This window comes from Danio rerio, chromosome 24, assembly GCF_052040795.2.
Source record: "Danio rerio strain M-AB ecotype USA chromosome 24, GRCz13ab, whole genome shotgun sequence".
NCBI classification, from domain to species: Eukaryota; Metazoa; Chordata; class Actinopteri; order Cypriniformes; family Danionidae; genus Danio; species Danio rerio.
Window position 1 is genome coordinate 6820424 of NC_141044.1, and position 27077 is coordinate 6847500.

General features: G+C 38.4%; 1 protein-coding gene and 1 long non-coding RNA gene across 6 annotated transcripts in view; one reads left to right on the plus strand and one right to left on the minus strand.

Moving 5' to 3' along the window:
- The window catches only part of dpp6a (dipeptidyl-peptidase 6a), a 480122-nt gene that overhangs the window by 39852 nt on the left and 413193 nt on the right, over window positions 1-27077 (minus strand). For all 5 annotated transcript variants that reach the window (XM_087309078.1, XM_087309080.1, XM_087309079.1 and 2 more), the window contains 7 exons: window positions 6874-7028; window positions 6699-6796; window positions 5132-5255; window positions 4716-4754; window positions 4039-4146; window positions 2175-2266; window positions 105-152 (listed from right to left, as the gene is read on the minus strand). In XM_087309078.1, the coding sequence (XP_087165204.1) occupies window positions 105-152; window positions 2175-2266; window positions 4039-4146; window positions 4716-4754; window positions 5132-5255; window positions 6699-6796; window positions 6874-7028 (664 nt within the window). The remainder of the gene's footprint in view (window positions 1-104; window positions 153-2174; window positions 2267-4038; window positions 4147-4715; window positions 4755-5131; window positions 5256-6698; window positions 6797-6873; window positions 7029-27077) is intronic.
- LOC147837940 (uncharacterized) lies at window positions 17610-23782 on the plus strand. The gene is made up of 4 exons (XR_015525470.1): window positions 17610-21021; window positions 22121-22243; window positions 22375-22637; window positions 22785-23782. It is a non-coding gene; the product is annotated as an uncharacterized LOC147837940 (long non-coding RNA).

Here is a 27077-nt window from a genome sequence, read left to right on the forward strand (position 1 = left end):
GTGCCCTGTTAAACAAAGAAATATTTGTAAAATTATATAAAATTTCATAGGAGGGCTAAACAATTTTGTGTTTAACTATGTGTGTGATTATGCACTGTAAGTACCTGTAGAGATGTCTTCTTTTAGGGTCATCCTCAGTGCTGAGGAAATATCTGATCATGCAAACAACACAAAGTCAAAAGGTTTTTCACACAAGACTTTCAAGAGTTAACCATTAGCAGATGATTGATAATAAAGTGTGTTTGGCATGCTGTCCCAGGAGAGAGCCCTGAGCTCATATGATCCTCGAGCCCTTGGCTCCCTCCCGTTTTAAAGGCGAGAAGGGAGTTAGAGCTCAAGTAGGTCTCGAGAACTCCCCTGCTTGTTATTAGGAATTGCTACGAGAAATAGCTGACTAAGAGTTTGTCTATGATGTACTTGTAGTGCATGCCTTTGGACGGTGGGAGGAAGAGCACGGGGAGCACGGGGAGAACATGCAGTCTCGGCACAGAATCGAGGAATGGCAAAGTAAGGACCTGAACCAGTAACATTCTTGCTGTGAGGCAACAGTGTTAACCACACCTGGAAAAGGGAAGGCGGAGTAGAGGTGGAAGGGCGGATTCTTCAAGATGAAGATAATTAAGGTAAGAAACTCTGGTTATTAATAGTGTGTTAGGATTCATCTGATTGGCGCATCATGTGTTAGCTGATGCGGGACCAACTGTGATCAATCATAAGCATGATCCTCTCAAAATTAGATTATAAATAGAGTCTCGTCTACCATTCCCTTCAACAGTCAGTTGCACTGCGCCATGGCACTCTTGGTATGTACATGGTGGACTTTGTAAGTGTAAAAACTGAACGCTTCACTTCTACTAGCAAGAAAACTAAAGAAAGTTAAAAAGACCATCTGCAGCGCAAGAATAAAGAACTAGCCTCCTCCATTCGGCCTCTTTACATTCTCTTTTACTCGTTACTGCTTTTACTTTTGTGAATAAGGAAACGGTGTTGTACACTCCACTGAAGACATCCATCAGCCTACATATTTAATTTAGTTTAAGCGCAAAGATTTGTTTCAAAACTATTTCTAAATTCAATTCTAATTTCCAGCAAGCGAGTGAATAAACAATAATAATGAAGAGTGGTCAAATAACTGAGTTATATCCAAACACACGTCCTGTTCTTATGCCTCATATGCTGATGCATACGTCTCCAAAACCAAATAGGTGGACAAATCTAAACTTGTTTTTATTAAATCAAATATAAATATGCATATAATAAATAATACTGCTAATAATAATAACCCGGCTGGGTCATTCGGTGTTTCTGTGTGGAGTATGCATGTTCTCTCCATGTTCGCGTGGGTTTCCTACAGGTGCTCCGGTTTCCCCCACAAGTCCAAAAACATGCAGTACAGGTGAATCGTGTAAGCTAAATGGTCATATGCTGGATAAGTTGGCGGTTCATTCTGCTGTGGCGACCTCTGATTAATAAAAGGACTAAGCCGAAAAGAAAATTAATGAATAAAATGCAAATTGTCATGAATAAATTAAAAAAGCCCCCAAACATGAAGCATGGAGGCAGTTGTTTTTATATTTATGTAGAAAATAAACATTTATTGTAACATTTTAATCCTTTAATTTTGTTCTTATGTATAGATATTTGTGTGTATTTAGCAATGTGTACGTTTCAACCCACATAGGCGCATAACTAACGCGCTGGTCAAAATAGCAATGTGCTCCTTAACACACCCCTATTTTAGTCCAGCACACCCATGAGTCCACATAGTGGTGTAAATGGATTTGCTATTTAAATGACATGGAGCAAAATGTAAAAATTGGGGTTGCGCTGGTCTTTAAATAGCAACAAATCGCAACAAACACTTCTTGCGCCTTATTGTGCTGGGTGTATGATAGTGCCCAAAAAGTGTTCTGCCAAAACTAATGATAAGCATTTGTGCTAAACTAAAACACATGAAACACACTAAAAGCATTTCAATTGAATATTTGGTGAAATTTGTAATGTGAAAGTTTAATCAATTAATCTTTGAGAAAATTTGCACACAGTTTATCTCAATCAAACATTGAGCAATTGACTGATTGATGCAGAATTCAACGATAATGATTTGACTTTAAAATCCTTAATGGCAAATGAATGGCTGATGTTCAGATTGTGTTGTCAGTGGATTTGCTCACATTAACTGGCTCTCCTCGTCATACGCCAGAACCTGCGTGACGTCCCAGTCTCCTGATGTGATGGACTGCAGAGTGTCTGTGCTGCTGTTGGGCTTCATGAAGAAAACAAATTAAACAGACATCAGTCACACTGAACGGATCACAGTGCTATGCTCATCAATAACATTCACACAATGCTTGAAGAAATTACTAAATTAAAGGCTGAAAATTAATCAATTTAATTCAGCTGACTGCAAACATGTGATGAGTTGGCTCAAAAATAGGATAAAGCTTAAAAAATAAAACAGATTTTTTAAACTATAAAATCAATAATACTTTATTCTTTAGTTAAAAATACAAATGAGTATAATTAATATGCTTCTGGCTTGTCAGTGATATCATATTTTTATTAATTGCTGAGAGATACGAGTTAACAGAATCAACATTATTGATAGAAATATTGTGAAACATGTCACTATGAACTTGTGTTCAATAAAAACCTATGTTGAATGCCACCAATAATCACAATATATATAACTGTTTCAGAATAATATCAAGTCCAATTCCGAGTCATTTGATTTTGAGTATCTATCGATACCCGATCCAATAACTCTATAATACATAAAAAAATACACAAAAAAATTATGAAGAGTGAACAGATCCAGGATATTCCTTATGTTTTTATGTATTTCACCTTATTTTAACGTTTAACAACTCTAACCTCAAATCTACACTTCTGGACTTTAGTGCCACAGTATATATATATATACTTAAAATACCTGGTAGGCAATCCCAAGTTAACATATCTCACAGTTTGCTGTCAACGTTCTTGTCATTAACTTTGTAATACATCAAGACCGCAGACATACTCGCACTTTACACTTCAAACTGTTTCTACGTTCTACTTTGCCAGCATTTAACCAATAGCGTCTCTGCAATGAAGGGATGTTATGCCGCACACGTTGCTGCTTCTGCGTGAAGTCAAGAAAGACATCTAACTCTGTGCCACCACATAACGATGTGTTTTAAAAAAATGAGAATATATATATGGCAGCACGGTGGCGCAGTGGTTGGCAATAATAATAGCAATAATACTAATAATAACAACAACTACAACAACAACAATTAAAACAACAACAACAACAACAATAATAATAACAATAACAATAATAGCAACAACAAAAATACTACTACTACTACTACTACCAATAATAATAATAATAATAATAATAATAATAATAATAATAATAATAATAATAGCAACAATAACAACAATACTACTACTACTACTACTACTACCACCAATAATATTAAAAATAATAATAAAATAATAATAATAATAATAATAATAATAATAGCAACACTAACAACAATACTACTACTACTACTACCACCATCAATTATAACAATAATAATAATAATAATAAATATGAAAAATGACCAAATTACATAATTTAAACATAATACATATTCATAATTCATTCAGATTTTATAAAGATTATGTACATTTATTATTATCGTTATTATCATTATTCTTTATTCCACTGACAACGTGCAAACATTTACTTTCCGTAATGGCCAAAGCAATCAATCAAGAGCAGCATATATAAAAAATTATGTTGTTTGATAATCACTGGCTGTTTCTCTATATGCGATATTCTGTAATTCTTCTGTGTTCTTGTGTCTTTGTGTTCTCGTGCCATTGTTAATTGCCAAAGTTCAGTTCCAAAACTCAAGACCGTAAGAACGGAGGACGTGTGAATGTTCCCGGATGCGTTTTTGATATTGAGGACACATCGATGCAAACTTGAGCGCAAAAATCAAACGAGAAGTCACCAAAAGTCATCATCCAAGAGTTTTAACCACCCAGTGCTGAAATTTGTACCTGTGAGATGGACATGGAGATGTGGAAAAACTTCCCTCGTCCTCCCTGCGGGATTGCTCTGGTGAAGAACAGCCTCAGACCGTCTTTCGAGAACAGCGGCTCTTCGTTCTGTTTGAGAAATGTAACTCTAAATGATCATTACCGTCACACGGGCACCATCATTACTGTCATCATGCCAATGTTGTCTTCCAATGTTAGTGTTTCGTCATTTGGTTTGCTCTGCAGAGTTTTGTAATTACTGAATTATAAGACCTGCAGGAGCACTAGACAATGCGTCCAACACAGCGGCGAGCGCTCTTATTTCAAACCAAAAAAAAAAAAAAACTATAACAACATATATTAGAATGTGAATTATTATGATGATGCAGTGCATATGCAATAGTGCCTCAGAGCCCTCAGGCCCATTTCTGCAGGAGCCACACAATTCTTTCTCCATGTTATTGCAAAACATTTCATGCGGCCACATTTTCCCTCCGGCAAAAAAAACAAAAAAACAAAACAGACATGAAAAACTAATCAGCAAAAACAATATCAGCTCAAGCACAGTTCTGTGGGGAGTGTGATAAGACAAACAACATCAAACCTCTACTATTCAAATCTGTTACTGCTGACAAACACTGACAAGGAACGTCCTTTCACTTTTATTTTTCGTCTGGGTGGAGGAAGTAAATGCTCACCTGTCTGTGCAGCCACCCTTCACTTTCATCCTCGTGTTTCTGGAAAAAAGAGAGAGTGTCACAAAGGCAAGAATGCAGTGAAATATCACAAGGATGCAATTTGTACTTACTGGCTCTTTCGGTCCAATTCAACTAACATTTTTTAACACGTTTTCTTAATTTTGTTTATGAATTAGCATCAGCCAATTGTGCTGAAAATGAGGCTGATTAGGAGGAGACACATTTGCAAGCAGCTAAATTTGAAGCCGAGTCCTGCAAGCAAGCAGCCTGCTAATCCCAGTGTCGCGATCACCGGCAAACTAAAGCTGCGGTCACATTAGAGTTTGAGCATGCAATATTCTGTCGTGCGGCGCTGTTAAAGAATGAATTGGCCTGTACTGTGCACTTTGGAATATTCTTAACAAATCTAGGCATACCTTGGTGCAGACACCCGTTGTGGCCACGCAGAGGGTCAGGATGGAGATATTCTGTGCACGGTTCAGCCAATTTACAGCTAGTTTGGTACTTGTGGCCCACTTCACCATTGTCACATAGTACTCCCTGCAATATAGACAAGAAAGAGCGGCATTGTCTTCTAGTAGAAAGACTACGGTTACTTTCAAGGCCTGGGCTGAATAATTTAAAGGTTTCCACAGAATTCAAATGGTTACTATTTACATAGTTATACCAACTCATTTCTGAACCCTTGGGTGTACATTTATTTAATATTTTGGCTAATTTAAAGTTGTTTCCAGCTAGGGATACATAATATAAAATACATGATGCATATCTCCCTTTCAGGATGGCCTCTTTTGTCAAATGATGTTCTAAAACATTAATGATCAGGCGAACTGTACTGCTGTTTAAGTTGTAAATATTGCACACTTCCACATACAGATGTACATAAAGATGCTCATAGTCTATATATTGATATATTTAAATATTCTTTCTCCTTCTACAGCAGTTCTTTTTTCTTACACAGCAAAATTCTCAGTAAATTTTACTCAGTTTCAAGAGTTCTCACTTAGATATGCTTGGCATTTAAGCAGTTTTGGCATGCTGTCCCAGGAGAGAACCCTGAGCTCGGAGATATTTGAGCCCAGGGCTCCTGCCCGGTCGATAAGCATATCAGGAGATCCGAGATCAGGAGGGTCTCGAGAGCTTCCCCTTTTAAAGAAGGGGAAAAAGAGGAGTTTGGGGTGGAAGGGGGGATTCTTCAAAAACGAAGATAAAGCTGTAGGAGAAGTTATCTATTTATTATAAATTATCTATTTATGGAAAACTAAAATCGCTCTGATTGGATTATTACTGATTATGGATGAGCGGCTAGACGTGCTCAATCATATCACATGTTCCTCTCAAAATTAGCTTATGAAACTTCACTTAGATAGTATTTGCTCCCTCTATAAATTTAATTAAAGTTGCTCAAGTTATTGAGACAATGAAATTATTAATTGGGTGATGATTGAGCACTGATGATGAACACTTGCTGTTAATAAACAGAAACACAGAAGAGAAACACGAAGCTACAACTGAAATATAATACATTGAATCTCTCAAAATCTCAGCAGAGGATCCTTCAGCAACTCAACAAACAGCAGCTCTACTTATTACCAACTTGTTTGGCCTTAATTAAAGAAGGACCAAATACTCTCTGAACTGAGTAAATTTCGCTCAGAGAATTTAGCTGTGTATGTTTATGAATATGTACTTATGTATATGTGTGTGTCACTTATTTTTACATAGTCTTGGCATTTAAGGTGTCCTATATTCATTTAACTCACGATATGGTTAGGGTCAGAATGCAGGTTAGGTTTAGGGTTAGTTGAGGGTTAGTTAAGAAGCAAGTGAACACTATATTTCCTAAGATAACAGTGTAAAGGTTTGATTCTTCAAAATACACCCATTTTAACTTTTTTCAAGGACTTGAAATTGAACACATTTTACCAAATGCAGTTTAATAAGCATTCATTTGGGACGTGATTGAGTGTAAAGTTAGCCCACCCTATTCTTTGGTCCTCTGGTCTTCTCATCTCAATAGTGTGCAGAGGCCCATTGAGATTCACCACATACAAAGAAATGACCGGATTTTCCTCTCCTGCCTGAAAGACACACTCAAGCATATCACATTATCATCTCCAGCGCCATCCTCATATTTACAGTCGTTCACAATCTTTACCTTAGGATAATGGTACTGTCTCGCCGTCGGGTAGAGTGAGCCGGTGAACATGGGGATCTCCATTCTGGGCACCAGCGTGTCGTTGATGGTCGCGTAAGCGAGTCGAGCCCCATCCGGAGACCACCAGTGTGCGATGTGGGACTTAAAGATCTCCGCTGCGCAAGAAAAGAGTCAGGAGTTTCTTTCAGTCATATTTCACAGCGGTTCAATCGCTCGAATAATTGCAGGAATAGTAAAAAGTAATCATCCATGACACAGCGTCTCTCAGGTCTCATTCCAGCTACTTCCACACACGCACACACACACAGATCTTCATTCGGATACACTGGATGCACCTGGAACGAGCATTTCTCCATAACCACCTGTTTCTATTTGAATCTTTGCTTCTCTCACACTGGAAGGTTCTGGCCCATAAATCACGGGGCGGACTGTAATCTCAGCGGGGCCGGTGAAAGAGAGTGTCGGCCCTCTCCATCAAGAGCCCCTTCTCTTCTACAATCTCTTGAAAAAAAAAAAGCAATTTCTGGACTCCACCAAAGGCTGCGGAAATAAGGTCTGACCCCTCTTCCTGTGCTCAAATAGGCAGGAAGTCACATATTCAGCACAGTTGTGCTCACTTCGTCACCTGTAGAGAGAGTGAGTGGATCTGCGCAGAGAGTTGATGTTGACATCTAAGGGCATGGACAGCTATTTGTAATTGTAAGCCTATAATTAAAAGTTATTATTATTAATATTAATATTATTATTATTATTATTATTATTATTATTATTATTATTATTATTATTGCTATTATTACTACTACTACTAATATTAATAATAATAAACACGAATTATGAACACTACTAATAAATAAACAATAAATAAACAAACAATAAATAAATAAACAATAAATAAATAAACAATAAATAAATAAATAAATAAACAATAAATAAATAAACAATAAATAAATAAACAATAAATAAATAAATAAATAAATAAATAAATAAATAAATAAATAAATAAATAAATAAATAAATAAATAAATAAATAAAAATATCTTAGGTGCCTCCTTTTGGGCGTGAGCACACAGCGTCTCTTTAACATATTCCATAGAGCTGCGAGCTGGGCAACACCTAACACATTTGTGAGATTTTATAATATTCGAGTAAAGTCCGTTTCCTCCCGAATACTGGGTAACTCAGGTCAATCAGTTGGAAACTGAGCTCGGTGTCAAAAACACATGCCGCGCTATGCTCCCTAACCTTGAGACACGTGGGCTTATTCTACTCTCCTAAGTGAGTTCCCCGTCTGGTGAACTCTCCAGAGTTTCTCTAAGGCCCCAGATCCTGACTTAGCAGAGAAACCGTGTGCCTGGCCCAGTATAATGTCTGGTATGCCCGCTTGGTTTACCCATATGCTGGACATTGGAGCCAGATATGGATGATCCCCATAGGTATGGCGAACCCATGCCTTTCCTACCTGCTAACGAGGTTATCATATGTAGCGCTTCCCCTGGATAGTTCTAGCTTTTATGTCCTTGCTGTCATTAGGTCTCCCCAATTGGGTAGTAGGTCGCCTCTGCAGTGTCCTCCCTCTTTGCTGATTGGCAGACTTTGTGTACTGTTGTATTTAAAAAAAAATCCTTAGGCTACAATTGGCGAAGTAAAAGCACATTTACGACTCCCGATCTTATTCTATTCTAAATTACTTCTATATAATGGTAATTAAAGGGCCTGGGGGCTGGTGATGCTTGTGACCTCAGGCTATGCATGGCAAACTTCACGTCAGGGGCGTAATGTGCTCGGCTGCTGTGGCGATCTCCATACACTCTCCCATTTGTGTCAGAAGACACACGTTGGAGTTCCTACTGAAGGGTACATCCTGGTTACTAACGTAACCTGCATTCCCCAAAGAGGGAACAGAGTGTGTCTCATATGCCACAGCAGCCAGGTTCCAGCTGATAGCTCAGTGTTCGTCCTCTCATCGGCTAAAACATATGGATCCAACATAGACTCATCCTGAAAATGTAGCCCTATATACATTTCTGGAGGTTGCGAATTATGTAGCCAGAAGTACGTATGGCTGCATTTCATCTTTCAAACAAATGCTACGGTACGGTGTGATGCTGTTCCTTTACATGCTTACCAGCTTACCGCTTGCCTTTGTATGGATGGACTGTCTGTTATTACCAGTTTGTTCGTTAGCTTGACATATACGTCCGCGGACTTGAGATGCAGAGAGGAGTTGACCGCGACAACGGGGTACGAGTCCGGTGAAGAGCGGTTCCAGAAAGCAGGTAAGACAAAAAAATATATATAATGAAAAACAAGTAAATAACAGGGTAAGAATGTGGTAAAATCTGAAAACGTGGTAAAAATCAAGGAGCTTTTCTTTTTCTGGTTTGCTTTTTAAAACACTGTCGGTTGGGTTAAGGGAAGGGGGAGGCTGGGTCGGTCAATTGGTCAGTCAGTCAGTCATTCAGTCAGTGGACAGCGGCCTCTGGTGGATTTACGTAAGAACAGCAGGTGCGAATGGCGCATGCGAGAGAACAAAAACAAACAAAAACTGCAAAAAAAAAAAACATACCTCCGGCGACGTATTTTGGCTCTCTCCAGAAATGTATATAAGGGTACGTACTCAGAATGAGCCTTGGCTGTATGAATCCATATTACTGCATATTAACATCCTGTCTAAAGAACTTCATCCATTCGGTTGTTTTTCAAACACAGCACTGCCATATCCTTCACTATCAATGACACGCCACTATCCTCTGCATTTAGGTCTTATGAGACTATTAATACTAGCTTTGAAAACTAAAGCTTTCCCATTTTGCTTCACATTTTTGGGTGAACAAGTTCATGTAAATGCTGCTGTGCACAATAACTGCATCAGTTCAGAGTTTCAGTAATGTGTTTTAACGCCTAGAGAGCATGATGCCAATGTTTTAGATGAAGTTCTTGCGACTATCATGGGAGCTCTACAATGAATCTGATCATTAAAGAGATGCTGACCCATAGATGAACCACAAGCTAGCCTGCCGGAGACATCTCTGTACAAAACAAGCAAAAATGGCTCTCATTAGACAGAATATGTCAGAAACCCAACAAACACCTCTCTCTCTCTCAGTCCTGTTTTCCATGTCTCTCTGCGCTCTTTATTCTGCCAAACACACACTCACACTCTCAGTAGTGAGTCAGCAAGCTTGTTGGGCTGTTGATTGCTCACACAGGGAGGTTTAATGGCAGAGCTGAATGACGGATGAAACAGGAGTGTGTGTTTTGAGAGCTGGAGGACAGTAAAGCCACATCTAGCATGCACACACAACACACACGCACACGCACACATTCACTGTTGTCCCTCTTTAATACAAGGACAGCTGCAAAACAGAGGAAAGTGAGATGATAGTTTGATAGTTTAGGCCATGAAACTTTACTGTTATACATTTCTACCATTTCTTTTTTTCTAAAAACCATCTGCAGTGCACTGAAATACAGGTTTTTCCAAAGTCACGAGCCAATCAGCGTTACATATCATTCAGAAATAATAAGGAAACTCTAAAATGCATTATTATTAAACTTTTTTGTGTTTAAATTTAGACTATCTTACAATTTCAGCATATCTTGTCATTCTTTTGAGACCTTTTTCTCAGAACTGCAAACATCCCAGCAGACGTTAATATTAGGCTGGATTTAGGTCTCCAGGACAATGTTATTTTGATGTCCGTCCAATAATGACGTGAAATGAAGTTGATAATTTGTTGATTTTAGGTTGTGGTGGAAAGTGACCAAACTTCAACGTCAAGCCATCATCTTAAACCAATGTCATATTGACGTCAAATACTGACATTCGTCAGGTATGGCAAACATAATCCAACGTCTGATAGCGGTCATATTGGTAATGTCCGCACAACGTGAAGCTGTAACATGATTAGACGTACGTTAATATTTGGTTCTACAAGTTACTTCGGAAAGTAGCCTAAATCCAGTGTCTGTCTGACGTTGAAGATTGACGTCGACTTGATGTTGGGTTCTGATGTCAACTCAATTGTTATTTCTAATCAAAATGCAATGTCCTACAACGTTGGGGTATAATGCAAATCTGATGTCATGTTAAATACTAGTGCCTGCTAGGATATAACACACATAAGTTGTTGTAGCTAACATTACACAATTATGACTATTTTTCACAAATCTTGAAATCTTTTTTAGCTATGATGTTATATTTCACAATTACTTTTACTAATTCTACACTCAAAATTGTGCGAAACGCATACTAATAATAAGTTGGGGGAAAATTTGTGTTATAAATTAGCTGGCAGCTAGCTCTCTGCAACTTTCACATGGTCGCCCACTGAAGCTAAGCAGGGCTGCGCCAGATCAGTACCTGGATGGGAGACCACATGGTAAAGCTAGGTTGCTGCCGGAAGTGGTGTTAGTGGGGCCAGTAGGGGGCGCCCAACCTGCGGTCTGTGTGGGTCCTAAAGCCCCAGTATGGTGATGGGGACTCTATATTGCTCAGTGAGCGCCATCTTTCGGATGAGATGTTAAAGCGAGGTCCTGACTCTCTGTGGTTGTTAAAAATCCCAGGATGTCTTAGGGGTTTAACACTGGCATCCAATCCCACTGGCCTCTGTCCATCATGGCCTCCTACCCATCCCCATATCATAATTGGCTTTATCACTCTGTCTCCTTTCCACCGATCAGCTGGTGTGTGGTGTGCGGTCTGGTGCAAAATGGCTGCCATCGAGTCATCCAGGTGGATGCTGCACACTGGTGGTGTGGAGATTCCGCCCTATGTGTAAAGCGCTTTGAGTGCCCAGAAAAGCACTATATAAATGTAAGGAATTATTATTAAACTATAAAGAGGTGTTACTAGTTGTGTCCCAAATGGCACACTATACACTATGCACTTATAGACTATACATGAATGCACTTATACACTCAACTGTGTAGTGTATGGTTTAGTGTCCTTCCATTTTGTTTATTACTTAATGAAAATCCAAACCATTTCCCAGAAGATGTTTAGCAGTTGCCAAATTTGAGAAATAAACCACAAATAGTACCTGTTATGAGTACATACTAAACATAAATAAAGTGTTCTTTCAGCTATTTTTACAAACGTTTTGTTTGTGAACACATTTATGACTAAATTCTAAGTTCAAGGTTAACAAAACTAAGAATTTCTATTTCTTGTTTCACATTATTGTTCTCAAACAATCATAAATGAATGAATGAAAAATAAAATCGATATTCCTTAATTGTATGGTGTTACAATATACATGTACTTTCTACAACCCCAAATCAGAAAAAGTTGTGACAGTATGGAAAACGCAAATAAAAAAGAAAGTAAATTACTCTCAAATTACTTTGACTTCTGTTTCATTGCAGATAAACAACAAACATTATTTAATGTGTTCCTCATGATTTTATAGTTTTTAGAAAAATAAAAAATAAGCATGGTTCCAGTTTTGTACCAGCCACCACCACCTTGAACCATTGACACAAGGCAGGATGTATCCATGCTTTCATGTTGTTGATGCCAAATTCTGACCCAACCATCCGAATGTTGCAGCAGAAATCGAGACTCATCAGACCAGGCAACGTTTTTCCAATCTTCTAAGTCCAATTTTGGTGTGCCTGTGCGAATTATAGATTCAGTTTCCTCTGCTTAGCTGACAGGAGTGGCACCGGGTTTTGTCTTCTGCTGTTGTAGCCCATCCGCCTCAATGTTGGACGTGTTGTGCGTTGTGCTTTTCTAACCAGTCTGGCCATTCTCCTCTGACATCAACAAGGCATTTGCACCCACAGAACTGTCGCTCACTTTTGTCTCTGTTTCAGACCATTCTCTGTAAACTCTAGATATGGTTGTGCGTGAAAATCCCAGTAGATCAGCAGTTTCTGAAATACTCAGACCAGCTTGTCTGACACCAACAACAAAGTCACTTAAATCACCTTTCTTCTGATGCTCGGTTTGAACTGCAGCAGATCGTTGTGACCATGGCTGCATCCAAAACCGCAAACTTCCATACTATATAGTACGCTAAAATCAGTATGCGAGCCGAGTAGTATGTCCGAATTCATAGAATTCGAAAAACAGTATGCGAGAAGTACCCAGATGACTCACTACTTCCGGCGGGATTCTGGAATACGCATCCCATGATGTCCCGCGAGTGAATTCATGAATGGGAGTTAAGCGATGCAAATGACCCAGGTAGGTCACATGACCATGACAAAACGGCGGATGTAGTACGTCCAAATTCCATTCATAGTTTTCACGTTCATACTGTATAGAATGTACTTTTCTAACGGCCGAGTAGTACGTTTAAATTCAAATGCAGTACCTACTGAGTAGTAGGCGGTTTCGGACGCAGCCCATGTCTACATGCCTAAATGCATTGAGTTGCTGCCGTGTGATTGGCTGATTAAAAAAGTGTGTTAACGAGCAGTTAGACAGGTGTACCTAATAAAGCCACAGCTACACACTTTAGTTAGTATTTTCTCACAATTGCAATACTCCAGGAACTTACAAATACTGAACACATGTTAGAACATGTTGTCTTTAGAGTCTTTTTAACCGCCTCTTTCAGATTCTGCTTTATATTGATCAGACTGCACCAATGACAAGTCAATCAAACAGTCCTTTGTTCACGTTCCACAGCACTCATCGTTCTCTGTCTGTGAGCAGCGCATTTCTAAGATTCTCATTTAAATTCAATAAGCTGGAACAAACATGACTTTAGCATTGTTCGTCACCTTCGTCGGATTCATCAGGGTAATAACAGGCTTCTAACAAACCATTAGCAACTTAATTAGCTGGAGTTCGTTGAGAAGATAATTCAATGAGGGTGAAGGCCTGTGGAGGTCTGATCGGCTCGGCTTGCACGCGCTAACACAATCACTCAGCTAAAGCCATTTTCTCATTACTGCATGTTATTGCACAATTTTGGGGTTGCCATTAAAGGGATAGTTCAGCCACAAATGAGAATTTACTCACCTTGAAGTGGTTACCAATCAATTGTGAGTTTCTTTCTTTAGTCGAACACTATAAAGACGATATTTTGAAGAATGTTATAAACTTGTGAAAACTGTTTATAAAAATACATAGAAAATAATATTATATATATATATATATATATATATATATATATATATATATATATATATATATATATATATATATTTTTTTTTTTTTTCTGGATACACTCATTTCTTTTAGTTAAAATCAATTTTTAAAAATAAAAACATAGTAAGGTCAGTTTTTGTTATAATTATTAGCTAGAGTGCCCACTAAACTAATTAAAGGTCATTTGTACAGAAAAATTAATAAATGATGATGATGATGATGATGATGATTATTATTATTATTTATTTTTTATTATTATTGTTATTTTTATTATTATAATTGGTCACACTTTATTGTACAATTCATTTGATGAATTCAGTTTAATTCATTAAACCATTAACAAACTAAATACTTTTAGCTCAATAAACTAATTAGCTGCTTTTTAATAGTTAAAAAGGTTGTTATTTGGTTTAGTCATTGGGAAAGATTAGGCATGTAAAATAACAAAAAGAAAAAAAAAGGGTAATATCTTAATAATAGGCAAGTATGAGCTTGTAAAGAGGATCAAATTAAGAACACATTGTATCCTGGGCCTAAACAAATCCATGGGCCTCCCTTTTATTTATTTTTTTATCTCACAAAAGTATGTATATATTAAATTATTAATTGCTTTTATTGCTATTATTATTATTGTTATTATTATTATTAATAATTTACTTATTATTTTTAGCTATTTTTTTTACACCATTTGATTTTTATTTGATTATTATTATTTTTTATTTTATTAAAATAGTGCTGCAAGTATACACAATTAAGTAATGAGATAATATGAACTTTAAAGTGCAAACAGGCTGCAAAAATCAGCAAAACAAACAAACAAAAAAAAAAACCACATTTGCAATACTTCTTAAATTAGTGCTTTATAATAAATACCTTAAATAGGGATTTACCTTTAAAAAGGTTCTTTAAAACTTTAGCTGACCATAAATCTCTAATGATATAATAGCTTTATTATCCATGCTTTAAATATCCAAAATAGCTTATTGTGGTCTAGTTACAGAAAGCTAGCATCCTTAATTTATTAATTAATTTATTGCATCAGATACATTGTTTTATTAAAGCCAGCTTTAATATTTCATTGCTCCATATGACTGTCGCTTTCATAAAAGGCGCAAAGTAAACATTCATAAAAAAATAGTTTGCTTTCTAACAGGTTTAGTTAGATTTACTGTAAAGCTTAAACGAATGTATTTACTTGAGAAAGATACTCTGCAACGATGGATATTTTGATAACTGCTTGAGTAGGCTTTTTGATTTGTTCGCACACTGTCTCGGTTATATTGTGTGATGAAAGGATTGTGCAGGCGTGCCGGTTTGAGTCCAGCTGTAACCGCCGCGTGGCCGAGACAGGACTTCTGAGTCCATTCATATGGACTGTATGATGTATAGGCAGTATGATTCTGCCTATCCCAGCTTCTGTTACTACATATACAAGTCTATCAATGATGAAGACTTTTATTTTTTGTTCTACGATGAGCTAAGTTAGCCTACCTTTGACTGGACGCTAGTAGTGCCGAAATAAGGGACTGTCCTGGGAAAATTTGGACATTCTTATGGGAGACTAAAACAGGGCTATTCGATATTCTGATTGGGCTACAGCCACTCTGAGCCCCAGTTTAGCACCGGGGTCACTGTTTTTGAACAGCAGCGAACCGAAAGTAATACATCACAATATTGACCAGAGAAGGCATAACGCAAAGAGGCGTGTCCCACATCATAATGCAAATTAATTCTTTAACCAATCAAAGGCCCCCTTCCTCCGTGGGCTCTGGGGCTTCAGCCTAGCCCTTACTATAATCCGGCCCTGCTTGATAATGGTGTCAATTGTTACTTAAACTAAAGTGTTGCCTTATTATTGATTAATGAGTCGAAAATGTTAACAAAAAAGTCAAATCCATGTGTTTAATTCTCAATATAAATATAATTTTAAAATGTTGGTTTAATAAAAGTTTACAAAAACACCTTTATTCCTTAACATAAATCAGACTCACATTCACTGTGAGGGTTAGCATCTGATTTTTGTGCATTAATTAAGTACAATTTACAATTACCGCGAAAATGTGCTCCTCTTCATAACAATTTCCGAAAGACGTTCGCTAATTTAGAGCGGTTATCAAAGGAAATATGCGGTGTAGTTATTATTTTTTTGCAGGTCTCTTGCTGTGTCGCATGTCAGAATCGCTGGCAGTGTAAAAGCAGAACGCTCTCCTGCTGTTTTGCAGTCACGCAGGAGCATTTATGCAGTCAGTGAGAACCCGGCATCTAGTCAACCTTCCTGACCCTTTCCTCAGAGCTCAGCTCATGTGAGAACAGTGTAATTTTAACTCAAGAACACCGTTCATTAACACTTCTTTTGGAAGGTGTGCAGAATACTGATAGAGCATTAGCATAGTTTTTTTGGCTCTCTGTGACAAATTGGAGGGTGTTGACAGAGGGGTTAGTCATTTTTGTGTTTCTGCTAAAACTATGATTATCCTCTCATCTCATACAGTGTTGTGAAACACTTAAGAGCTTAATTTGCAACTAATCTAAAGAACTGTTTTATACTATTAATGAGAGGTAGAGACAGAGATAGTTAGGTCTGTAGTCAGAGAAGTAGCTCTTTTCCTAAAATACCTTTTACCCATCTTCCTTTTTGCAGTTATTCCCATTATTTTGTATTTAATTTTAAGACATTTGGGTCTATTTTAACGATCTAAGTCTAAAGTGCATGGTGCAAAAGCATTAAGGGCGTATCCGAAAGCACTTTTGCTATTTTAAGGAGAGAAAAATACGGTTTGTGCACCGACGCATGGTCTAACAGGGTTGTGCTTATTCTTTTCATGAGTTATGGGTGTGTTTTGAGCATAACGTTTATTAAATCAGTTAGAGACCCAGCTCCCATTCCCTTTATGAGTCAGTAGCATCGATCCATGGTGCATTTGTTATTTAGATGGCAAATTTTGTAAGTGGCAAACCTGAATGCTTCACTCCCGAAAAAAACAGTTAAACAGACCATCTGCAGCGCGAGGATAAAGAACAAGCCTCCTCCATTCGGCCTCTATACTTTACTTTTACTCTTTACTCCTTTACTTTCGTGGACACTAGTATCTTGCAACAAAACTTTTAAAATTGCTTTTATTGGCACCTTGGCAATTTTGCCTTCACACTTATACACTCCCCGGCCACTTTATTAGGTACACCTGTCCAACTGCTTGTTAATGCGAATTTCTAATCAGCCAGTCACATGGAAGCAACTCAATGCATTTAGGCATGTAGACATGGTCAAGATGATCTGCTGCAGTTCAAACGGAGCATCAGAATGGGGAAGAAAGGTGATTTAAGCGTCTTTGAATGTGGCATGGTTGTTAATGCCAAACAGGCTCGTATTTGTATCTGAGTATTTCAGAAACTGTTATCTACTGGGATTTTCATGCACAACTATCTCTAGGGTTTACAGAGAATGATCTGAAAAAGAGAAAATATCCACTGGCAGTTCTGTGGTCGCAAATGCCTTGCTGATGCCAGAGGAGAATGGCCAGACTGGTTCCAGCTGATAGAGAGGCAACAATAAATCAAATAACCACTCGTTGCAACCGAGGTCTGCTGAAGAGCATCTCTGATCGCACAGCACCTCCAATCTTTTTTTTTTTTTGTATTGTTGCTGACCATGTCCATCCCTTTATGACCACAGTGACAATGAGTTCACTATACTCAAATGGCCTCCACAGTCACCAGATCTCAATCCAATAGAGCACCTTAGGGATGTGGTGGAGATTCGCATCATGGATGTGCAGCCGACAAATCTGCAACAACTGCGTGATGCTATCATGTCAATATGGACCAAAATCTCTGAGGAATTTTCCAGAACCTTGTTGAATCGATGACACAAAGGATTATGGCAGTTCTGAAGGCAAAAGTGTGTCCAACCCGTTACTAGTAAGTGTACCTAATAAAGTGGCCGGTGAGTATATATATAAAGGTTTAAAAAACAGTGAGTAAAGAATAGTAGTTTGTACTCTCTCTCTCTCTTTCTTTCTTTCTTTCTTTCTTTCTTTCTTTCTTTCTTTCTTTCTTTCTTTCTTTCTTTCTAACTGCTGCTAAGAAAATCCATGCTTACTGTCAATATAGTTTGAACAGTGTCTTTATTGTCGGGTTTTTATCCAAAATAATATAAATAATTTTTTTTTACAAGAACAACTATAAAGTTTTGAACGATAAATGATATACAGCCTGCATACGAATTAAACTACCACTTTTTCACAAGATGAGGACTTTAATGGTCCAAGCATAATTCGTACAGAACAAATATTGCTATGCTAATTAAACGCTATTAAGAAAAAAAAAAGTGTTTATAACACTGAAACTAATGAAAGCAGTTCTAACTTCTTTGACTTCAGCAGGGGGCAGTAGAGAGCCTTAGTAAGAGATTGCAGTCAAAAGCACTGTAATGCCACTTCAGGATATGATTGCACACAAACAGCACACACTCTTTAAACAGATTAATGATCTGGGGATGGCGGAGTACATGAGTAACTGATGAAACTAGTTATCAGAAAAAACAAGAAGCTGTATATCATAGAGTGTCCTCAAAACCAGCCTCTGAGATTACTGAATAATGGGATGCAAGTCAGATGACAAAAGAAAATGATCATACATCAGTCTTTAATAAAACAGCACTTTATTTAAAGCATCACAAACTGCTTCGACTGAAACACAAGGTCAAATGAGAAGGTCCGAGTGTAACAGTGTCAAACTGAGAGTGAGAAACTACTGATGGCCGTAATGTTTGGCTTTCTGAACATAGGACAAATCTAAAATGTATACACCAAATGATAATATAATATGTGGAAAACATAATACAGAAAAACAAATGTCGCCATTATCTTTTCATTCTCAAAAACACATTGGGTCACTGCTTGACGTCCAAAATCAGCAAATTAAATGGAGTGTCTGCAGTGTGCGAATTATAAATTAACGATCGATAGGGTCAACTTTTGGGTAATGTTAGTTTGTGTGAATCAGTGAATCAAATGTGTGTTTATTTAAATTACATATAATTAATTAATACAATTTATTTAAGTTTTAGTGTTTTGTGAGATGTGTATTCCAACCTGCTATTTCGGCTTACTTTAGGACAAAGTATACAAACAATGCATCTAATTAGACATTACTTTTTGGAAATATGTAGAAACAAACACCTATTTTAAGAAAAAAACAAAACATGTTTTTTTCACGTCTTTTTTTACAATGGTCTCTTATAGTTAGCAATATATAAAAGAAAGACAAACAAACAAACTAACCAAAAAACCTTAACACTTAAAAATAAATGAGTTATGCCAAAGATAAAGCATAATATGTTTCTTGAAAACCTTTAGTAAACAGTTTGTCAAAGAACCATTTGTTTCTTTGTGTGAATTACATTTCAGGAATCTTAACAACTTTCTTCCACTGTTTTTGTGAAGCTCCTTAAAGTCTATAGCTGCTCCCCAAATCACATACTGATGCACTTTTCTACGCCATTTTGTAGTATAAATAGTGTCAGTAGTGCGTTCACACTGAAAACTCTAAAAATAATAAGTGCACTTTAATTACCCGGATGATGCACTCACTCAGCCGCTAAAATGAAGTGTGTAATGATGGACACTTCACGCACTCAACTACCGCAGGTTTGCTTACCTAGCGGAAGGGGCGGAGTTATCGGCCGCACATGTTGGATAACTTTATTTGGGAAATATTTGGGAAATATTTAAAAAAAGAAAAAAAATCATAGGAGGGTGAATTATTTTGACTTCAACTCTACATTAATAATAAAAGTAAAAAAAAAAAAAAAAAAAACAGGTTGGGTCTGTTTCCCAAGAGTTCACATTATTTTATTTTCTCCAAATCCCTGTACATGTCCAGTGGCACAGTGAGTGAGCAGCATTTTTAATTAATTCTCTATGGGAACTGAATGGCAGGCTTGTGTGAAAGAATGTGGAATTGACAGTAGAGCAGAGCAAATGGGGAGAAAGTCGGAAACTGCTGAACATAATGCAAATGAAAGGCAAAAAGTTCAGGGCACGAGCACAGCGCTGTAGGTGTAGGGAAGTCTGTCATAAGCTTTTCCAAATGTGTCGGAATTGCTGGAGGTTCTGCCAGATTTAGTGCTTAAAATCTCATCGTTACGGAAAGTGTCTTTATTAAACCCGGTGTAAGTTTTACACATTTCTCATATATTTTCGAAAAGTCCTCAAATATTAAATAAGGGATAAGTCGTGCAAAATATGGTGGTTTGCAGAGACTGACTAAATTAAATAAATTCTTCCATGTAAAAGGTTTAATATGTTATTAGCTTAGTGGGCTTATTAGGGACACCATTTTATCAAAGACGCAGTTCCATAAAAACGGACTTGAGGAAATATTTCCTGCATTTTTATGGATTCTAATTACAAACAGAAGACTAAATGTGTTTTCAGTTCATCTTGTCAAATACATTTCAGTCAGGCCTGATTATCTTTTAATCTTTTTCTGTTTAAATATCATAAGTAAATGAACATTCAACAGAAAAAGGGGAAGTATGTCTGAGTGCAGCTGCTGTAGGACTGGAGAATGATTGACGATAGGGTTTGTGCGAAGTTGACCAATTTGGCATCGTACATTGTCTAATGTGAAACATTGCGATGGACGATGCCATCGTCATAGGCGGGGGGTTGGGGTTGTTGTTAAATATCAATTAATTCATAACGAATTAATTAATTGTAGCCTACAGTTTTCACTACCTGACCCACATTGTCTTTGCTTTACCCATAACCAAACCATAAATAAAGTTACAAACAAATGACCACCTGTCAATCACTTTTTCTGGCATGAATAGGCTGCAATCTGTGTCGTTCTAATGGCTTTTCCCACAGCTGGTGGAGGAGACAAGAGTTTGGTTGGAGTTCACTGTAGTGCATACATTTTCATTGTTTTCGCTGCAAAATCCTCACTGCGTGCTCAGATTTAGGAGACATTTATGCCGAATTCATCTTTGCACCTAAAACCGCCAAACGCAGCACTCAGGAACAGATTAAAACAGTTGTAATGTGAACTTGAAGTAAAAAAGCCTGTAATGCTTGCCCTGCCTTTGTGCTCATCTTATTGGCTCACTGCTCTAGAACTGGACACGAATGATTGGTTAATATCAGCTGTTAATCCCTCAGTCAATACCTTCTGCCTTCAGATGACAGGAGCTACAACCGCGAAAATGTGAAGTGCTGAAGATGAGAGAATGACAATAGCACTGACAGATTTACCTACAGTTACTAATAATGGCACATCTTATTAGCGATCATGTGCTGAATGTTAATCCACCATTTACACTTTTCCAAGAGTGGATAAAACACTTCCAGTGTTTAAGGTCCGCTATGAAAATGACTAAAGCCATTCACTGAATGTGGGATGGGGTTTGCAGGTAACAGCGTTTGCCACTGAATCTACACATTTGAAACGCGAGAGGTGCTGTATAATCCTTCATTTCATCCTCACGATATTGTCAAGCGGCAGCTATATGTAACATTTTACACAGCTCATGAAAACACCGTTCTTGCTAATAAGATGACATGCTAATAATAAGTTATACATCCATATAAATGTGGGGCGGGGCAATGGATCGAAATGCCGGATCAGCATCGTGAAGTTTGTCGGCCATCGGCGATGGACGATGGCACCGTCTATCGGTACAACCCTATATGACAAGTGACGAATTCCACTAAACTCCATTTGTTAATATCAGCTGTGTATTAATTCTTCAGTCAGGAAATGTACAGTTGGTTGCGCAGCTCCTGAATATAATTCCTGCATTGCATTGGGGATAACCAGAATTCTGTTCTATATTCAATAAATGTTTAATATTTTTGATATTGAAAAAAACCCTCTCCTGACCTTTTTTATTGAACACGCTTGGTTAAATTGGTTAAATAATCCAATTATATAAATAACATATTATATCCTAAAAGTGGTGCTATGTATCAGGATTGATAATGCACCAATACCAACAGCAAGACTTGAAATAATTAAGGTACATTTGTGACAATTCGTTTAAGTGGAATGTTTCACAAAACAGCAGATAACAGAAAAATAACAACAGCAATTAATAAACCAACAAACAAAAATTATTAGATCACAAAAAAAGTTAGAGTGTAGTTAAAAAGGGGGATCTTTAGGCACCTTTCCTAATCATAAAATGTTAACCAGGACGTCCTTCATTCTTGCAAATATAAACCTGAACCAGTGGCGTAGCGGACGGGGCCGCAGGAAACGCACCGCGTGATTAGGGGGCCCCGCGTCATCGCGATTTTCAATAATTGAAAATCCGGCAATGCAATAATCAAACTCTTGGGAATAACTGTGGTCGGAACCAAAGTTCACAGGTCTGTGTTCTCTGAACACCATTCAAGCGGTGGACTACTTCACTCTGATTGCTTTCCGCCGAACTGCGTCATAGCTCATACCATAAAGTTGACTTGGTTTCAACTCTCCTTGACGCTCACACCGCAGAAGACGCACCGTGCTGTTTCTCGCCGCCGGTTCTCATTGAAAATGAATGACTTCTGGCTACTTTGACGCTCTTTGCCGCTTTCGGTTTATGATCGCTCCTCAGTTTGTGAAGGCTTCCCCACGTTGTCGCTCCAACCCGCCCCCTTGTTCCACTCCTTAGTTTGTGATCGCTCCTCAGTATGTTAAGGCTTCCCCGCGTTGTCGCTCCACCCTGCCCCCTTGTTCCACTCCTTAGTTTGTGATCGCTCCTCAGTTTGTGAAGGCTTCCCCGTGTTGTCGCTCCACCCTGCCCCCTTGTTCCACTCCTTAGTTTGTTATCGCTCCTCAGTTTGTGAAGGCTTCCCCGTGTTGTCGCTCCACCCTGCCCCCTTGTTCCACTCCTTAGTTTGTGATCGCTCCTAAGTTTGTGAAGGCTTCCCCGCGTTGTCGCTCCACCCTGCCCCCTTTTTCCGCTCCTTAGTTTGTGATCGCTCCTCAGTTTGTGAAGGCTTCCCTGTGTTGTCAGCTCCACCCCACCTCCCTACCCCGCTCCTTAATTTGTGATCGCTTCCCCGCGTTGTCCACCCACAGACCCCCCTCCCATCATCAGGGGGCCCCGTCAGTGATCCTTGCAGGGGGGCCTCCGCATTTTGCGCTACGCCACTGACCTGAACACCTGAAGAATTGTGGCTTACTAAGAGTTTCTTGCAGGCTCCATTGCATGATCCTCATTAGAGCGGACGTGGTCTGCCACAGCAAGAACTACATGCGGTTCACTGATTATCCAGGGGTAATTAAAACTCAGCATTGATTATGTAGACTGATTGAGGTAATTAATATCCTCTCAGCAAAGTGATGAACTACTCTAAGAAAGCATACTCGCTCACAACAATGCAACAATCTACATCCTTGATCTGCAAATTGCAGAGAGGGGAATGTGTAGGGGTGAGCTTGATTAGAACGCTTTCCTCATAATAACTTTCAGACACTTTTCAAATCACATTAAGTAAATGAGCACCGCAGATCGGTCGACTTTAATGCATCTCCATATACAGCTGGAGGAATTAAACCGCTCTCGTGATGATGGATATTGGTTGTTTTAGCCGCTTTTTTGGGGTTGGCTTGGGTAATCTTAATTAACATGCATTAACCTTTTCCTAAGCACTTCAGGGAACTCCATATTCAGAAGGGTCCAGCAGGCATAAACTCCATCGCCAATGAATGCATGGCCACCTGTTCTCCTCAACATGCGGAACGGACTCTGGATTTGTATTCAACAGCCTCAGACTGCACCAAAAGCTCGACGATTCATTAATCATTCAGAGGATCTGCAGGTGTAAGCCATTCACATGAACTATGACTGACTGTAAAAGCCGTGGACAGAAAGTCAAGGACGGTTCAGGAAGGCATCCATGGGGCACATGTAGACTTAAACCAACAGGTTGGCTCGCAACCAGAGCATGTGAGAGATGGAAGCGGAGTTGTGAAATTCAGAAGCCCTGAAGCGTATGCAGAGCTTTCTTTTTTCATTTAGTGGACTGTGTTCGGTTCCACTCCAAAATTGCAGCAGTAGCTCTCCAACACAGCTAGTAAACATGTATTCATGGCCAAAAAATGCAGTAGCATGGACTAGAGCAACACAGTGCATAAACTAAGGGAAATTAGGTTGCAAAAATGTATATATATATATATATATATATATATATATATATATATATATATGTATATATATGTATATGTATATATATATATATATATTTTTTTTTTTTTTTTTTTGGAGTACAGTTAGTGGTTTAGCCAGAGACTAAACAGTTGAGTTTTTAGTCGTTTCTTGAAGACAGCAAGTGACTCTGCCGTTCTGATGCAGTTAGGGAGTTCATTCCACCAACTGGGCAGATTGAATGCGAGAGTTCGGGAAAGTGATTTTTTCCCTCTTAGGGATGGAACCACAAGGCGACGTTCATTCACAGAACGCAAGTTTCTGGAGGGCACATTAATCTGCAGAAGTGAGAGCAGATAAGAAGGAGCAAAGACAGAAGTCGCCTTGTAAGCAAACATCAGAACTTTGAATTTGATGCGAGCAGCAACTGGCAGCCAGTGCAAACGGGTGAGTAGTGGTGTGACGTGCTCTTTTAGGTTCATTAAAGACCACTCCTGCTGCTGCGTTCTGAAGCATCTAAAGAGGTTTGATAGAGTTAGCTGGAAGCCCGGCTAGTAGGGAGTTGCAATAGTCCAGTCTGGAGAGAACAAGAGCTTCAACAAGGAGTTGAGCTGCATGTTCAGATAGGAAGGGTCGGATCTTTATGATGTTATAGAGTGCAAATCTGCACGATCGAGCAGTTCTAGAAATGTGGTCAGAGAAGTTTAGTTGGTTATCAATCGTTACTCCAAGGTTTTTACCATTTTGGATGCAGTAATGGTTGCCCCATTCATCTGGATTGAAAAGTTATGGTGTAGAGTCGGGTAGGCAGAAACTTCAAGCATTTCTGTTTTCGCGAGTTTAAGCTGAAGATGATGATCTTTCATCCAGTGTGAAATGTCTGACAGGCAGGCTGAGATGCGAGCTGGAACCGAGGGATCATCAGGGTGAAAAGAGAGGTGTAGCTGGGTATCATTAGCATATCAGTGGTAATTACAGTAAACTCAGTAAATCACATCAATAATCACATCAATTATTCAAAAAGTCTCCATCCATCCATCCATCTACAGTATTTTCAACAGCTTATCCAGGACCATGTTGCATGGGCAGCAGTCTCATGAGTAAACCCCAAACTTCGCTCAGAATCATTTTCCAGCTCCTCCAGGGGGATCCCAAAGTGTTTCCAGGCAAACAGTGAGACATAGCATGTACTGGGTCCTCCCCAGGGCCTTCTCCAAGTGGAACAAGCCTGGAACACCTCTCTATGTAGGCGTCCAGGAGACATTCAAAACAGATGCCCGAGCAAGGGCTCCCAGAGTTCATCAGGGTTCTTTAGATGCATCTTCAATGCCTCCTCCATCTTACTCCAGACATGCTCAATAATGTTTATGTCTGGTGACTGGGCTGGCCAATCCTGGAGCACATTGACCTTCTTGGCTTTCAGAAACTTTGATGTGGAGGCTGATGTATACGAGAAGGAGCGCTTTCTGCCTGAAGAATTGGTTCCAGTAGGTCTTCTGCAATATTTGTGATGATTAGGATGCAGTTCAACAGATGATTCATCAGAAAAACCTTCTGCCACTTTTCCAAATGACCAACTACAAGTCAAGTTATAATTTGTTGCTCTTACAATTGGGATAGTGTATTCACAATCTCAAAAAAGGATCTTATTATTGTTTAATATTGCTAAATTGGACAATTAATATACAATTCAAATGATGTCACATGCGTGTGATTATAGGCTGTTTTAGAATGTTGGTCATCTAGTCAGAATTACTGAACCATAACTACTCCGCATGTCCTGCAAAATCACTTTAAAAAACAAATGACGTCAATATCTATGACTAACAGAGACATAAATCATACATACTGTAGATCTGAAGCAGAGAGACCACAATCAGGAGAGCCAGAAATAGGTCAGGATGAGCCTTTGCTCTCTTTAATACATTCAACCCTTTTAATAAATGATAAGTGTCAATTTCGAGACCTCCAGCGTCTCATAAACTCATGGCAGGGATCAGTCTCTGCAATATGAGCGCAGATTAAAGTTTAAATGGGAAGCTCACACCGCACCTGGGGAAAATCCACGACCAGAGAATCTTGGCAACAGCAGTGGTGCATTCTGGGAGATGCTGGGATGTTGGTTTTTCTTTCTGTGACTCTTTGACAATGCACAGCTACGTAAACGGCATCAAAAGCAGCCTCTTCTACATCTGACTCAACTTACTGGAGTTTCCAGTGCGCACACTCTTAAAATGCTAAGAAGCTACTGTAAGTTCAACTCAAGGGCAGGATATACTTAAAGCACAAGCTGGTGTGTGCCAAAGATAGCTTCGTTTTGGGTTCGTTTGAGGAGCTCGTTAAATCCAACTTTCTGGAATAGTTTTGCTCTGGTTGAACTTTGAACTATTGATGCACTGCGATTATGCTTATCACCTTCCAATCTGACAGCAACATGCTTAATCACAATTCTGCTTATTTGATTATCATTGAGAATAGCAAATATTTCTGAAGCATTTTTTTTTTTTTGCATAAAATGCTTTGTAGGGTTCTGAATCCTAAAAGTTTTTCAATTTTTGTACGTTCTCAAGTTTAAATGAACAGTTAAAAACAGATTTACTGTAATGCAGTGTGAATCTGTTGAAGTCAAGCAAAGTGAAGCTAACAATTTGTTGATATATACAGTACAGTTGAGGTCAGAATTATTAAACTCTCTGAATTATTAGCCCCACCTGTTTATTTTTTCCTCAATTTTTGTTTAACGGAGAGAAATTTTTTCTCAACACATTTCTAAACATAATAGTTTTAATAACTCATCTTTAATAACTGATTTATTTTATCTTTGCTATGATGATAGTACATAATATTTGATTAGATATTTTTCAGGACACTTCTATACAGCTTAAAGTGACATTTAAAGGCTTAACTAGGTTAATAAGGTTAACTAGTCAGGTTAGGGTAATTAGGCAAGTTATTGTATAATGA